This window comes from Haliaeetus albicilla, chromosome 16, assembly GCF_947461875.1.
Source record: "Haliaeetus albicilla chromosome 16, bHalAlb1.1, whole genome shotgun sequence".
In the NCBI taxonomy this organism is placed as follows: domain Eukaryota; kingdom Metazoa; phylum Chordata; class Aves; order Accipitriformes; family Accipitridae; genus Haliaeetus; species Haliaeetus albicilla.
The window spans coordinates 27,499,234-27,514,211 of NC_091498.1; the positions used below are offsets into that span (position 1 = coordinate 27,499,234).

The 14,978-nt window shown below is 36.5% G+C and overlaps 1 protein-coding gene across 4 annotated transcripts in view; it reads right to left on the bottom strand.

The window, feature by feature from the left end:
- Positions 1–14,978, bottom strand: part of GAS2 (growth arrest specific 2) — a 97,167-nt gene that overhangs the window by 43,360 nt on the left and 38,829 nt on the right. For all 4 annotated transcript variants that reach the window (XM_069804066.1, XM_069804067.1, XM_069804068.1 and 1 more), the window contains exons 5-6: positions 4,870–4,933; positions 51–195 (exon numbers count right to left, since the gene is read on the bottom strand). In XM_069804066.1, coding sequence (XP_069660167.1) covers positions 51–195; positions 4,870–4,933 — 209 coding nt within the window. The remainder of the gene's footprint in view (positions 1–50; positions 196–4,869; positions 4,934–14,978) is intronic.

Consider the following 14,978-nt stretch of genomic DNA (forward strand, 5'->3'; position numbering starts at 1 on the left):
GTGCATACCAGAATGGGTCAGATAGGAAGAAGCTTCCTCCCACAACTTACAGCATCATCCAACAGTTTCCCTGTGCTCTTTTTCCCAGGAGACTTTGTTGGTGACGGTGAAGGAGATGGAAGGGGGGCTGAAAGTGTTTCCTCTTGTTCAATCTCCTTTTCCAACTTTATTAATCCAGGAGGCTCCACCCCAAACCTTTTGGAAACATGCAAACAAGTTACTAGTCCTTATAAAGCATTACATACGTTAAAACAAAGCGGTGGAAAGAATTCATACTTTCTGTATTGCACTATTGTGCAATAATAGAACGCTACATAGATTAGCAAACATGTATAAAATATGTCAATCATTTATGCCATCATTCCAAATTAATACAAAAATTTAGTTTAGATGTAATGTCTCAGTTGGTCAAATTTACAGGAAATACAGGGTTTTTTCAACTTCTCTGTCTGATAACATATGTTGGTGAATGACTAACTTATGAACAACACTAGGCCTCAAAAAATGCTATACCATGTAAGACAGATTCAAGCTCAGTGCATTTGCCCTTTCTTTTTTCGCCTTTTTTTTTTTTTTTTTTTTTCTCCACACAACATCCTTTCAAATTACAGGACAACTTATATTTTGTGTTAGTATTTTTCAAAGAAATCCAGATGAAAAGGGATTAAAGGTTATCCTGGTCTCAACTATTGCACTGAATTTATAGACAAACAAATTGAGACACGGCCAATATTTTTCAGAAGTGGCTAAAGCTTTTTCTAATTGATTTTTGACAGCAGATCTTCTGTTTACAGTGGCAAAACACTTGTAGCTCCAACTAAAACAAAATACACGCAACTTTGGCATGCAGCATCTCAAACACAGCACTTGGAGAGCAAGGCTCTTTAAAACAATGCCTGCTTTTGAAAGCTTTATGGCAAGTGATTAAGTCAGTATCTCACAGCAAGCAGCAGAGCTTGGACAGATGTCAGAAGTCGAAAAGCCCATCCCATTTTCCTAATCACCAATAATCCCCCTCTGTTTTTTTTTCTTTGCCAACACTGAACAAAACCCAGAAAAATAGAAAGATTTCCTTTTTCAGAGAAAGACTTCAGCTTGGAAAAGTTATCATGCCAGGTAGGCTTCTCATAGCAAACTACGTGCATAAATGAAAACATATTTTCTTCTGTAGTAGAAAAGTCCATAGCCCAAATGCAGAACTATGCTGACTTACCTAGGTAAAGATCTGGACACTAAAATATTGAACAGTAACAAATATATTACAAAAATCTAAGCTAAATACCGTAATAATGTTAAAAGTGCACAGAGAAAGGGCATAAGCGCATATACAATCTTTTGTGGGTTTCTGATAACTTTTAATTTAGTCACACTGCTGCCTAGTAAATTAACATGAAGAAAACAAAGAACCAAATCTGTGCTTGTATTGGCTTTTAACTGGTGCAGTCTGCCTAATGAGAAGTCAGCCAACATTGAAGCAAGCACTTATATACAATCCATTTACTTCCTGTCTGTCTGCAGATGCCGACAGGCTGTAAATCATTAAATTCCCACTGGGCTCTAAGCCTACACCTGCATGCAGCCTTACTCATCAAATAAAACTCTTCCACTCTAAGCAATGCTGCTTCTTGGCTTCTACCGCTTTTCATAATCTCCAATTTTTGTCATTGTGACAGATTTTTAAAGTTCCCTGTACTTCCAGTATTCTGAATTCCTCCGGTGATGAGTTGAAAAATAAAACCAATGAACAAACAAACATACACTCATATTTTTTCCACATATTGTATCAACCTGAAGCAAAGTTGCTGGAAAGCTGAAATGGTAAAACCCACATGTTTTCTGGGAGGGGTAGAGGTACAAATTCTCTTCTGGAAGGTATGCTGAGAATTTCCTTTTCTGCTCTTTTCTAGCCTTCCTTCTTGTAACTACAAATGAAGCAGCATTGGACTGTAACATGATCTCCAATAGACTTCTTAGACCACTTCCCATTTTTACCAAGGAAAAGTTGAATACAATAGCAGAAAGATCTCAAAATTGCTCAACAGTAATTTCCAAAGACCTCTGGGTTTTGTTTAACCCCCCCCCCCCCGAGTTTAATAGTTACCCAAGAACTTCATTCTTTCTACAGAAAAGATAATTTAGCTGTTTCCATTGTATAATCTCTCACTTTAAAATACTTGGGGAGAATGTTGGACCTGTGCAACCCACTGCAATAGCCCTGTGTATTGTCAATGCTCAGTTTCATCCTGTAGGACGCTTCCCTCATAAATGTTCACTCGACCGACGTGATATCTGCTGGTGCACACAATGGCCCATTTTAGCTACTGAAATTTCACAGATTACCTCAGAACTTTGTTTTCATAAACAACTGAAATCCAGGATAGTTTATCAGGCAATCCTGATAAATTTTTAATTTTTATTAGTACCTGGGCTTTGAGCCGCCACTCTTTGAGCCAAGTGGTCACAGCAGTTTTCCACTCACTGTGTAGTCCATCCATCCAGTCCATCTCTCTCTAATTTGGCTAAAAGGACACTATGGGAGAATATGCTAAACGCATTGCTAAAGCATAGGTAAATTATCACCTATCTCCCCTCATCCACAGAGTATCAGCTGAATGGGTTCAAGTTTAGCTGAACAGAGCTCAGTTTTATCTCCTCCTCAAACAACCCCCATTCCTGCTCACTTGTGTCTCAACCCCAAGCCTATTTTCATTAAGAAGGCAGGCCTAGGATGATTTATAGGAGTTATAGACCCTAAGACTAAGAGTAATCTAGCTGGGCAAAGTGTGCTAAGAGCTGGCTTCTCATGATGAATAAGCTACAGAAAAGGAAAAAAAAAAAGAAGTTATTCAGTGTCTCTTACTCTTTTCATTCTTTAAAAACATAATCAGGCACCTTTTCAAAGATCTCTGCAGCCTCTGTTCTGGAAAGCAGACCCCTAAGATTGTCAACAGACCCAGTTTGCTTTACAAAGCAAGCGTTCATCTGACTTCCCTCCTATATAAAGCAGCGCAACAACAATGTCAGTTCAATGTGCTCTTTCCTATGCTTTATGGAGGCAACTATCTATTCTCCTTTTTCCATACAGTTCTATTTTACCACAGCTCAGGCAAAAGTGGCATCACTTATTTGCTTTTCAATTATATTAACCAGATGTTCACCTTCAACAGTTTTTGTGCACCTTGGAAACTTACAAGGTTATAAATGGGGTTTGGTTTGTTCTCAAAGAGATATTAGAGCAGGAAAAAGTAGACAGACATATGTCATTTGACCCCTAAGCTATAAACAAAAATAAAATAGAGTAACATAAATATAATATAGAAAATACATTAATGATATATGGTAATATACATGTATTATAAATAAAAAATAAAAGTATTTTAAAGGCAAAGGGATAGATATGCATAATAAATGAAAACATCGTTCAGTATTTGTTTTCATGCCTGGAACAGAGAACATCTGAGACATGGAAGCTTAGGACAAAAGACAAACATGAAGGATAAGATTCTATCTTAATGCCCTTGTAGATTTGTTGAGAAATCAAATCTTGTTGCAAAATGGGATTAATCTAACTCAAACAACTTCAGCAGAATCCAACGCTGCCTAACCACTGACCTGCATTCTCCGAGGAAGCCGGATACTATCAAGTAATCAACCTGAGGCAGACATTTCTGACAGCTATGCCCTGGGTATAGGGTCTTTGGCTGCTAAAAGGTCTGTCTCCAAGCTGGGGTTCTTAAAACCACAGTTTGTTTGCTCAGGTAAATTAAGACTCCTGAAAATCAATTTCATTGAGCACCTACAGATCAGAATACTTTCTTATTCATGGAAAGTTAAATTAATTTATTTTTTTTTTACCATGTTGGACTGAATCCAAGTTTTACGGGTAAGAAGATTTCTGCAAACTGGAAATAAACTCTTTTTCTGGCCAACACTATTCCTATGCAAGATTCCACTGACAGCGAGGGCTTTTCTGAAACTTGACCAAGAGACAAATTTCTAGTTAAGCACCTTCCCAAGTGAGTTGCATTCACAAAATAGGAATACCCATAATGCAATTATAACATGAAAATACTAGTTCTTAAGCTATGAATAAACAGGGGTCTCCTTCGCATTGACTGTAACCACAAGGAAGTCTTCTGAAACTATCTGAATAGCAAGGCACTCCAATTTGATACATATGGATGAATGCGACTGCAATTTACATGCAAGACTGGGATGCAGCACTGCTGTTCATACATTCTGTAGCAAATCTTACGTGCTATGCTGGTTAAATCTGCATCTGCAAAAAGGGAAAAATCACATTCTAATTGCTGTCATTTTGATTGTCTAGTAAAAGTCACTGTTGTCTTGACATCAAAGATAATGCTACAATGTATTGAAGGTCCAGTCTGGCTAGAATCATCTGAGAGAGACAGAACACAGACTGTTAACTCAATTCTTGTATTGCTTCTGTTGGTGAAAATCAGAGCTAAATTCATTTAAATAAATCAGAGTCAGTGTTGCTCAGATCAGATTTAGGTCATGCGAGGATCAATTTATTATCAGTAGAGTTAATGAAATCTCAGTTGTTTATAGAGAGATCTGACTGTTAGAAACAGCTCAAAGCTTTAGAAAAAAATTCTCAACTCTTTCCCCTCCTAATGCGAGGATAGCCAACAAATACCTTCATTGAGGTGATGGTACAGAGATTTCATTGTATTTGTTAACAACTGCCCACAAGATATTCTTGAGTGACATCAAGACAAGCATTCTCCTTGAACCTAACGAGCATAAAAGTTTGCTTGAGATGTGCTGATTCAGCCAGTCTCTCAATAGCCAGTGCTGTCAAGAATGTAAATATTTCTTCATTCTTTAAATATTTTCACCTACCTTGCTGCAATCCTTCCAAGTTCCAGCAAACAAAGGCACACTTCTCTTGGCTGCTTGTGGAGAACTGGAAAAGCAAAATGAAGATGGAAAACATTTATAAATAAAAGCTATTTTAAAGATCTTAGTGATGACTGGAACCTAATCATCAACATCTGTAACTCTTGACTCAGATAAAAACTTGGTTTTCTTTGGCTTGCAGTGGAGTTTTACTGGAATAAAAGGATGGGATTGAGGACTGGTTCTTGAAGTGCAGACGATTTAGCAAGTTTCCGTTTAGTTATCCTTTAGTTCCTTTGAAAATACCATTCTAAATCTAAATCACTGAGTAATTATTTGGGCTATTTGATAACCTGCAAGCAGTTCATGACTACGTAAAAATAATCAAGAGCTCTGGCAGAACACTAAAATTAGTTGAATGTCAAAAATAACAACATTAAAGTGATACTTTTCTTTCTACAAACTAAGAGAATTCCTATCCTTTAGATCACTATTTTTCTTAGCCTATTTAAATCCCCCAAATAACAATATTGCATTAGCAAATATATGTCTCATTATAAATTTGGTCCTGAATTTGTTATACATATAGTCTTAAAGCAAACATGAAACTAGAATACTTTACGAAGTCAGCTCATCATAGAAAAAAAAAAAACAACCAACCCAAAACCTTTTTGTTCTGTATATATACACACATACATGCAAGTTTTCATGCCTGGATTCCACGCAAGACCTGTAGTTTTTAACCTTCAGAAGCAGCTGTAACACAGCATGAACTTGTCATTAAGAAATACCACCGTAATCCAAGACAATTCTTCCCCCCCCCGCCCAATTCAAATAGGTAATGTTCTGTAGAGAAGTCCAGCAAAATACATAAGCAAAATCCAAAAACAATAAATGAGGAAAGGCCTCATATGGCTGTTTGCGTAATCAACTCCCTTTAAGTCCAAAACAAAGAAAGGGAAAAAAGCAGAAAAAAGAAAAAAGGAATTATGAATACGTTGTCATCTTCTCTCCAGAAATACCTATTGCAGTAAAAGCCTCATGTTGTGGATAGAATTCAGGTTTCAGAAATTTCCACAATAATCGAAAGATCTGTACCTTATTCATCAGATTGAATTGACACACACACACAAAAATTTGTGTGAATATTTGTATAAATCAGAAGGAAAGAAACAGCAACAAAATTGATGTGTTTTTAGTGAGTTAAGGTCAAAACATCTGCTGTATAAACATTTTGGTTATCTAAAGACTCACCTAACTCAAATGCATGAAGAAAAAAATACCATACCCGAAAGATATTTCAATGTCTAGTTAAAGCTCTGAAAGTCATTACTTTGTCCTATACTGTATGTATGAGACCCAGAATGGGAATCCACAGACTTAAACATCTCTAAATAACTAACGCCCTGGGGCTGATCTTCAGCTTCTGCAACTTCAGCTTCCAACTCCACTGACTTGAATAAATGTATGGTAAGTTGAGCGAGTTGAATGCTTATCCCAGTATCTTTTACTAGCGTATATGTAGCACTTCAAGATGTATGCATTCTTCCTCTCTAATCTCATCCAAATATATTTCCAGAAGTGAAACTGCAGAGCATGAAAACTTAAATGGCACTGCACTAGGAAAAGTATTTTTATCCTTCAGCCATCTGTTATTAAGATTATGAAAGATGCAGACTTGGACATTCAGCTATTCTCAATATTCTTCCTTGCCACAACACAGTAATTTGATGAAACATTTACCTTTACTAGTAGTCAGTATTTTTAAAGTGTTACATTCATGACCCTAGAAATGTATTCTGCTGCTTTGGTTTTAAACCAGTTGGGACTGCTCCAAAATAAAACTTGATTTTAAGAAATAAGGCATTCCCCCAAAATATAAATGGAATAAACCGGTTTTGGAATAGTCAAAGGGAGTCCAATATTTCTGAATTGCAATTCACACATATGCACATCTGAATGACTTTGGAAAGGAGGAGAAAAAGAGAGGCTCAAGTAATATTATTTGCAAAATGATCCATAAATAGAACTGAAAGAGGATTTGATTAAGAAAGGCAAAAAGTTTTTCTGTCAATACTTAAAGCTCTTCTACCCAAACAAAATGCAAAGTTCTTTAGCAAATCTGACTCAACATAATCTAGACACATTTCATGCATTTCACATCAAACCACGTGACACAGTGAAATCATTGTTAGAGGATGAAGAGCTGTGCAGGCAATAACCAACCACAAAAACAAACATCTGGTCATCTGATCAGAAGACAGTGACACAGCATTTCTAACAAGAAAATGTTAGCATTCCTGAGGACTATACCAGCATATGTATGCGGGAACTTCGGAGACAAACAAATGTTATTTTGTATACTGCAATACCCACTGGAAATAATTTAGATTCTCAAACCAAAATTTTCATTTTTTTTCCAAAAGCACAGCTGTTTAATGGGCTACCACCTTGCAAGAGACTGGTCAGGAGTTACAGCAAAAGCCAGAGAGACACAAGACTGCGTTTCCCCAGCTACCTTGGTCCCAAATGTTCAGTATTACCTTGGGCAAGCAAATAAGAGCATTGTCTTTCGGAACAAGTAGCACTTTCCAGTGCCTTCATTTCAAAGTACTTATTTTGAGATACTTTTTGTCTGGTGCTATTCTACAATAAATGAAAAAACTCAGTATTTACAGTCACTTTCAAAAGGCTGTCCCCTAAGCTTTTTGAAAAAAGCTACCTTCACACTTTTTTCCATCTAGAGAACAGAAAGAGAAACAATTCTTACACTTCCATTCTTAGTTTTACTTATAGAAGTTGAGGTAATCAGCATTTTCGAAGCATTTCAAGACATTTGATAGAAGGGATGGCAAAAACTGTTTCAGAGGCATTACACAGCATCAAAATCACTTATTTCATTATTTAAAATAAGTATGCCACTAAAAAAGAAAATTTGTACAAATCCTCATAATTCACATTTAAATTCTCATTGCACTGTAATTTAAATTCCCATTTAAATTCTAACTGTACTGCAGTTCATGACTAACTAAACTACATACAAAATACTAGTTTTCTAAACAGGTAATTATACATATACATATATGGTAATAACTAATATCATTTGAGGACTAGAGGTAATTCATTCTGAAGCGACTGGTTACTAGCTCAGGTTGAAATGTAACACCTGTACCCATGGTATTCTGCTGTACCTGTGGGAACTAAATCTACCACTTTCTGAATTACTATAAATATATATTGAGTTGCATTTCAGTAATAGGCACCTCCTCAACTTTTTGACCTGACCAATTACTTAATCCCAGATATCCTATATGGCAAGCAGACATTTGCAAAGCAACACATCTTCTGTAACTGTAGCAATTTATATGCAGTTAGACACGGTAAGTACTGGAAGCGAAAAAATGATTTTGAGAGACCATCTTCATTCTGTCTACAGCCACATACACAATTCACTGCACATCATTTAAAGTCTACAGTAAACAATTCATTTCCACAACAGTGCTACTGTATGCTGTGAAGAATTCAAAGAAAAAGCAAAAATGAAGATTTCTCTAACACTTCTATGAGGTAAGTACTATTATTATCCCCACCTTATACATGGAATTAAGGTATAGGTATTAGATTAAAAAAAAAGCACACTTATCTAGGTGCTATTCTAAAATACTTACTGCCTGATCTCCAGGGTACTGTTGAGTTTCCTAATCCTACATTTTGTATGAAATCAAAGCCAACACAACTAGTGATCCCATTACAAAGTCTGATACGGATCCTCCTGCTGCATGTGGGAGCTACTTGATAGAGCCATAGTCACTTCTTCTGATGCCATTCAGTAGCAACATCAAAATACTACCCTTCAGCATCTTGCATCATTCTCCAAACATCTTCAGATTTTTGCAAAAAATGAGGCATGTGAGGAGAAAATAACATACCAATAAGAGCTTCTTTCACGTCATGAACCTTACCATACCAAGATGTTGGCAGAGCAAGGTCCGTCCTAAAGAGAACACAGCTCTTTCAAGGAAAAAATAGCCCATGACCACGTGAAAAGTCAGTAGGTGTATCACAACTGTTAAATAGTTTAACTAATGTAGAACAGCCAGCCTTAATTATAGCCCAAGTACTTCACTTTGCATGATTAATAGAATTTCCTGTAATTTTTCAAGCTTTCATATAGGGAAGAAAACGATATTCCTGGAGAATCATTGGCCAGTCCTCCCCTATCAAACATTAGCAAGGTGAATCGTCCGAGTAGGTGACTATAAGCAAATAGCAATTTGTAAATGTAGAAGACATATGCTACACAGATCTACTGCATAAGATGAACGGAAATATCCACCTTGCCAGAGAATCTCGCTGATGATATCTGCTTGACAAGAAAGCGATGTGAAGATTTAGAAAGAGTACATACAAGTCCAGCTTATTTTAGGCATCCTGACAGTTACAGACCCTTTTGCTTTTCATCTCATTAGTGTCAAATCCTTCTTATCTGCTGTCGTCATTGCCTGCATCTTTTCAAGGTACTTGAAGCCACTCTTTTTTTAACAATACTTCCCTTTCAACACCTAGCAAGCCTTTATGCCTGCTCCTCCCTGGCTATAACTTCTGTCTCCGCACTGATTCCATCTTGTTGCTGCCCCTTTCTCCTTTTACGGGTCCTCCTCTCCTGATCACTCCTTGTTCTCCTTCCTTATATTTCATTTCTTTCCTACCTGCTGTTCGTCACAATTCGGCATCCTTCACTGCTTCCTTCCCCAGTGCCTGGATGCTACCAGGAGAAGCAGAGAGCCGAGGAAGAACAGCCTCTGGTTTCAGTGCTGACCAGACCCTGGGGCTGTGAGGAGACGGAACACACCCTGCACATGGAGACCATGTGTTTGCTGAGCACATTTAAACCCAGCGTGTTCACAATAACAAATGTGAGGGGTTTGTTTTGTTTGTGGTGTGTGTGGGGGGGTTTGTTTGTTTTTTTAAATTAGCAGAATGCCCAACCGTGATACAGGAACAAGCTTCTTACACCTCCCTGCCAAGTTTCAAGCCTTGGCTCCTAACACTTTTATAAACCATTTTTAGTGGAGTCAGTTTTTCTTCTAAACATAAACTACTTTTTTTTTTTTAAAAAAGATCTCAGGCATAACTGAATCAAAAAAGTTGAACATGATTCCTGCTTCTAAAGGATTTTTAGCTCACTAGAAGCAAAGAAATTTTCCAAAGGGATTTAGTATTTATTATCATAGGCTTCCAATTGCCATCAGAATTCACACATGTAGGGTAAGTTTTTCAAAAGGTTGATCCTTTGATCCTTCTTATTGTCTTTCACTTTCTCCTTTAATACTTTTCCTTCTGATTTTAAAGTACTCTTTTTTTTTTTCACATTGCTTTGACAACACTTACTCTGTTCAATTAATCCCAAACATACCCTTGCTTCTGCGTCAGTTACACTATGACACACTTAAATCAAGGAGTTGCGTTTTCCCATACCCCATTTCAGCACCATCACGTATGGAAGTCTGAAATCAATTAAGGTTTCAAACACAGTAGATCTATGGATAGTAAAGAATTAATCTAAAATGAATATGCAGATTATCTAAACACTAATAATTTACTGGAATTCATTAATTTAAGATGCTAATCCAATGGTAAAAACACACGTGTCCAGGATGCTTCTATAGTCCTCAAAATGAGACATATTCAACAATATTATGAGTTGTTTAGTAAAATGTTGTGAAAGACAGGACAAAGTCTTATTCTGATGCAACTACTTGTAAAATGTAACATGCTGTTACAAGCTGTAAATGTGTCACTGTGAAAGAATGGTCAAAATACTTCCATCTTGTAATATCAAATTAGATGAAACTGGAATATTCATTTAAAAAAATCATTTGCCCCTATGCATAAAATCTTTTTAAGGAATCAACATTTTAGTGTTTTTTTTAAAAACAACTTAAAAACAACAACCTTAGAATAGGGATCAGAGGTGTTTCTGTTTAAGTCTATCATTTCCACGAAAACACTAAATGCTTTTGTTTAGGGAACCTGTCCATTAAACCCTAACCAATAAGCTGCATCAGAAGAAGTCCATGTCACATATTGTGTGTACATACACACAGTTACAGAATATACAAGCACAAAACATTAATACAACAGTATCATCCAACAGCTCCCAAAACAAACGACACACATTAGCATGCTGGCACACTCGGTGGCAAACCCTTTTCTTGCTGGGTAGAGTCTTTATCATAGAAGAGATGCAGAATATTCATTGGTTCCAAATCCTATAATCATCCAACAACACTACGTTACCGACAAGGAGTTCATAACTTATACTTTAAGTTCACTTAACTAAAGCAATCATAGAAAATCTTACCATTCTTACTATTTGGCCAAGAAGAGTTTTCTTCAAGTATTACGCTCTTCAGGCTTGAGCATCATAATTACAAATATCTCCATCTAGAATGTTTCCTTAAATTGAATTACCATAGCTGTGTGGATCTGCTGCCCTAAAACCTACAGTGAGGAACTTACTAAATATACATATCATGGGAACGGAGGAGTTTCAGTCAGTATTACTCTTCTCAGACTGCAAAGAGTTAGTGCATCATGTTCCAAGTCCTAGGTATGGGGCAAATTTTGACCTCCGATACATCTAAGAACCCCATTCAAAGACAGAATATCTCAAGATTTGCCCAGATGATGAAAGTTTGGACTTTGGATCATAATTTTTGGTATCAAAACAAAGCTAATTCCTTCTTCCTTAAATATGCTAACTATAAAAATAACAGTTATGAAAAGCACGCTAAATTGGTCAATGAGTGCAGGGAGCATGCAGAGTCTCCCTCTATTTTGCAGCATTCAAGATTACCCCTACATACTGTGTTGCTATATTTGTTACAGATGCTAATGTCTTTCTTGCAGCTCATACAACAGGTACACCATCCACCTTTTCTTTGCAAAGGCATTAACTCTGAGACTTCCCTGCCGTGTCTCTGCATGAAGATAAGTTCAAAGGGCAAAATACATACAGATCACCACCCGTCAACCCTGGCTGTATTATAAACCTTTACAGGAAACTACATTTCCAATTTGTATTTTAAACTATGTTAAAGCATCAGAACACTCAGCAAGACAAAATACATCATATTATAGACTACTAACTACAAGTTAGTAGTACAAGTGCATTGTTTTCAAATTTTTGAGCTCTGTACTGATCTCTTTCCAGGATCTATAAAGTAACTCTACTGATTAGAAGGCATAATCATATCTACCAGCATAACAAACAACACTTTTTTTTTAACTTCTATTTATTTTGAATAAAAACTTTGATTCTGTCTCCTTGTTTAACTCAGCTGAAAAGCCCAAATCCAACAAAGCATTTGAACCCACGGTTAACTTTAAATAATTAAATAAATTACTAAATCGGTCCACAAGTGATGGACAAGGACACAAAGTGAGACAAGTAGGTCTACTCACCTGCTTGTCTGGTTCAACTCTAGAATGTTAACACTTCGCAGAACCAAGCCTCTAGGAACACTCAAAATTCCCATTAACATCACTTGCCTGCAAGCTCCTCAGGCATGGACTGCACCTATCTGCTACAGTGTCTGTTTGACACAGTTCCATTTCAGTGAGAAATACCTTCATGCGACTGCAATCTGAGTGCTAAAAAGTGTTGGGGAGTGTTGGATGCATCTGTGTGCAGTTAAACTTGCATGATTTCAACGACTTCAGAACTCATCAGGATGAGAATATATTTTGAAGTAATGAGAAATAATAGCATTTAATAATTTCTTAGCTAGTATATATCTAATTTTGCTGATCTCTGAATAGACTTGGGACTTTTAAAAAACAAAAATCAGTAATGACATAAATCCATCATTCAAACATTTCAGTGCAATTAATCTTCAAAATTACTCTTATAATGTTAGAGTACAAATTTGGCAGAAAAAGGGCTCAGGAATGTTTTATATGAAGAAAATATCACTATGTGCATGTAATTAAATAATACTGTATTTGCATACCATAAGGCAGGCAGAATAGATTAAAAAAGGAGGATAAAAATCAAGTCAATTAAGAACATTAACACAGTAAGGTTCCTCAATATAGACCGAAAACAGTTGCTTTATCACTAGCCATGGGGGAAAAACACAAGAAAACACAAAAACCTCTGTAACCATAATTTCACCACAATTATTTGTTATCGAAAATACAGCAGAATTCCATGAGGCAGTGCAAACTCTTAGATGTCAGTCACACATGTTTCTCACCAGTTTAAATAGAACCTTTGATATCACTCACCTTTGCTGAATTTTTTATTTCCCATGCAGTGGAGAAGTGATTTGTGGGAGAGAGAGGAACATAAAAGCTTTAGATTGGTAAATTTTTATGATTCATCATTATTTCTAATGCATTAGAAAAACCTCAACTGAAATCAAAACTTTTAAGAGTTCTAGCTGAAACCGAGGGAGAACAGTAGCTTCTATTTTAATCGTTTTTTAGAAATAGCATGGTCACTATCTCCTTCTCAAGTTCAGAAGAATAGGTCAAAATATTATCAATTCCTAATCCTATTTCCAGCACCATAAGTCTTTTCAACAAGTATATTCTATAAACACTAACACTCAAGAGAAGGAAAACAACAGAATCTAGTTTTCCATCAGTGGAGAAAACCAGTCACTAATCAAACAAATCTAATACAGCACAGGTTTGCACACTGTGTATCTGGGCATACTTCACTTCAGTTTTCCGAGAGAGGAAGTCATCTTGAACATCAACTTTCCAAGTGCATTTGCACTCAGTGTTATACTGTGGCAGGCAAAGCACCGCGTATATGTAAAAATTAACTTATCCAGGGAATGTTGGCATTTCAGCTATGCCAATTCCATCTCTAAACAAGATCTGGTTTCTTAACAATGCAAGACAAAATTCCTTATAAACGTGCTCTCAATTATCCAATTAACGTATTATTGCAACAACGGTAAACCGCTGGGCTTACCGCAGCAGTACAAAGTTTAAATTCATTTAAGTGTTGGATTAACCACAGGTTCTTCTGTTTATCTCAGACATTGGAGGTTTGTGCCTCTTTCCTTCTTGCGTTTGCAAGTTTCTTTGTCCCAGGCAATTTACCTTTCACGTGATTTACCACGTCCAATAAAGATTTCATCTTGAGGATTGAATTAATAAAACAGAGACAATACATATATCCTCCTTACTATTTGTTACCTTTGTGATACTAATTTCTTCTCTGCCACACATTTTCTCCTGGAGATATAAAACAATTTAATTTATTTAAAAAAAAATAATCTCACAGGATAACAGAACAGACAAATGAAAAAAAAACCCGCTTCAGAAATAGTTGTGCTAGAAGAGCAAGACTGTAAAAGGGGAATAGATCAGTTGCAACACAGATAAGAACTTCAGCTGGGCAGTCAAGGTCTTTTGAGCAGCAGAACAAAGAAGCCTCTTGATTCAGTACAGTGTGTTCATTTGTCTTCCAGAGAAACTGAGCTGTCTGTCATCACAACTGCTTTACGCTTTTATCTGAGTTCAGATAACGAACAAACATTTGGTTCTCTTCGTTTCATGATATTTGGCTCAAAAACTCTTGAGGTAAGATTCCTTGGTTTACTTTTGAAGAGAGAAGAGTTAAAATAATGAAGAATATGTAGTATCAGAACAGTGATTTCCTAAGTAGTCCAATTCTTCTGATGGAACACCCTGAAGCACTAGTGTTGGATAATTTTTGTCCAGAGCTGCACAAGGGAATCAGCTGGAAAAAAGGTCAGTCTAGGACACAGAGAAAAATTTTCTATTTCCTTGCCTCCTGCACAACCCATTGCATTTGCACGAACAGCTAAATGTCTGCAGCCAAAACTGAGCATGCACTTGCATCCTGCTCTCCCAAAACAGAAAAGCACCACCTTATACATCGAACTACGGAAAAGCATTCCATGATTAAAAAAGCATGTGTAAGGTGAAAAATCATCTGTGTGCAAGAAATCATAGCAAGATTCTTGTCTCATTTAAGCTCCTCTTAAAAATTACTTAAATTAATTTTAAAAGATGTGTACTTTATTTGTTCATGCTTCAGATAAGGGGCAGAATTAACACAGTTAGAC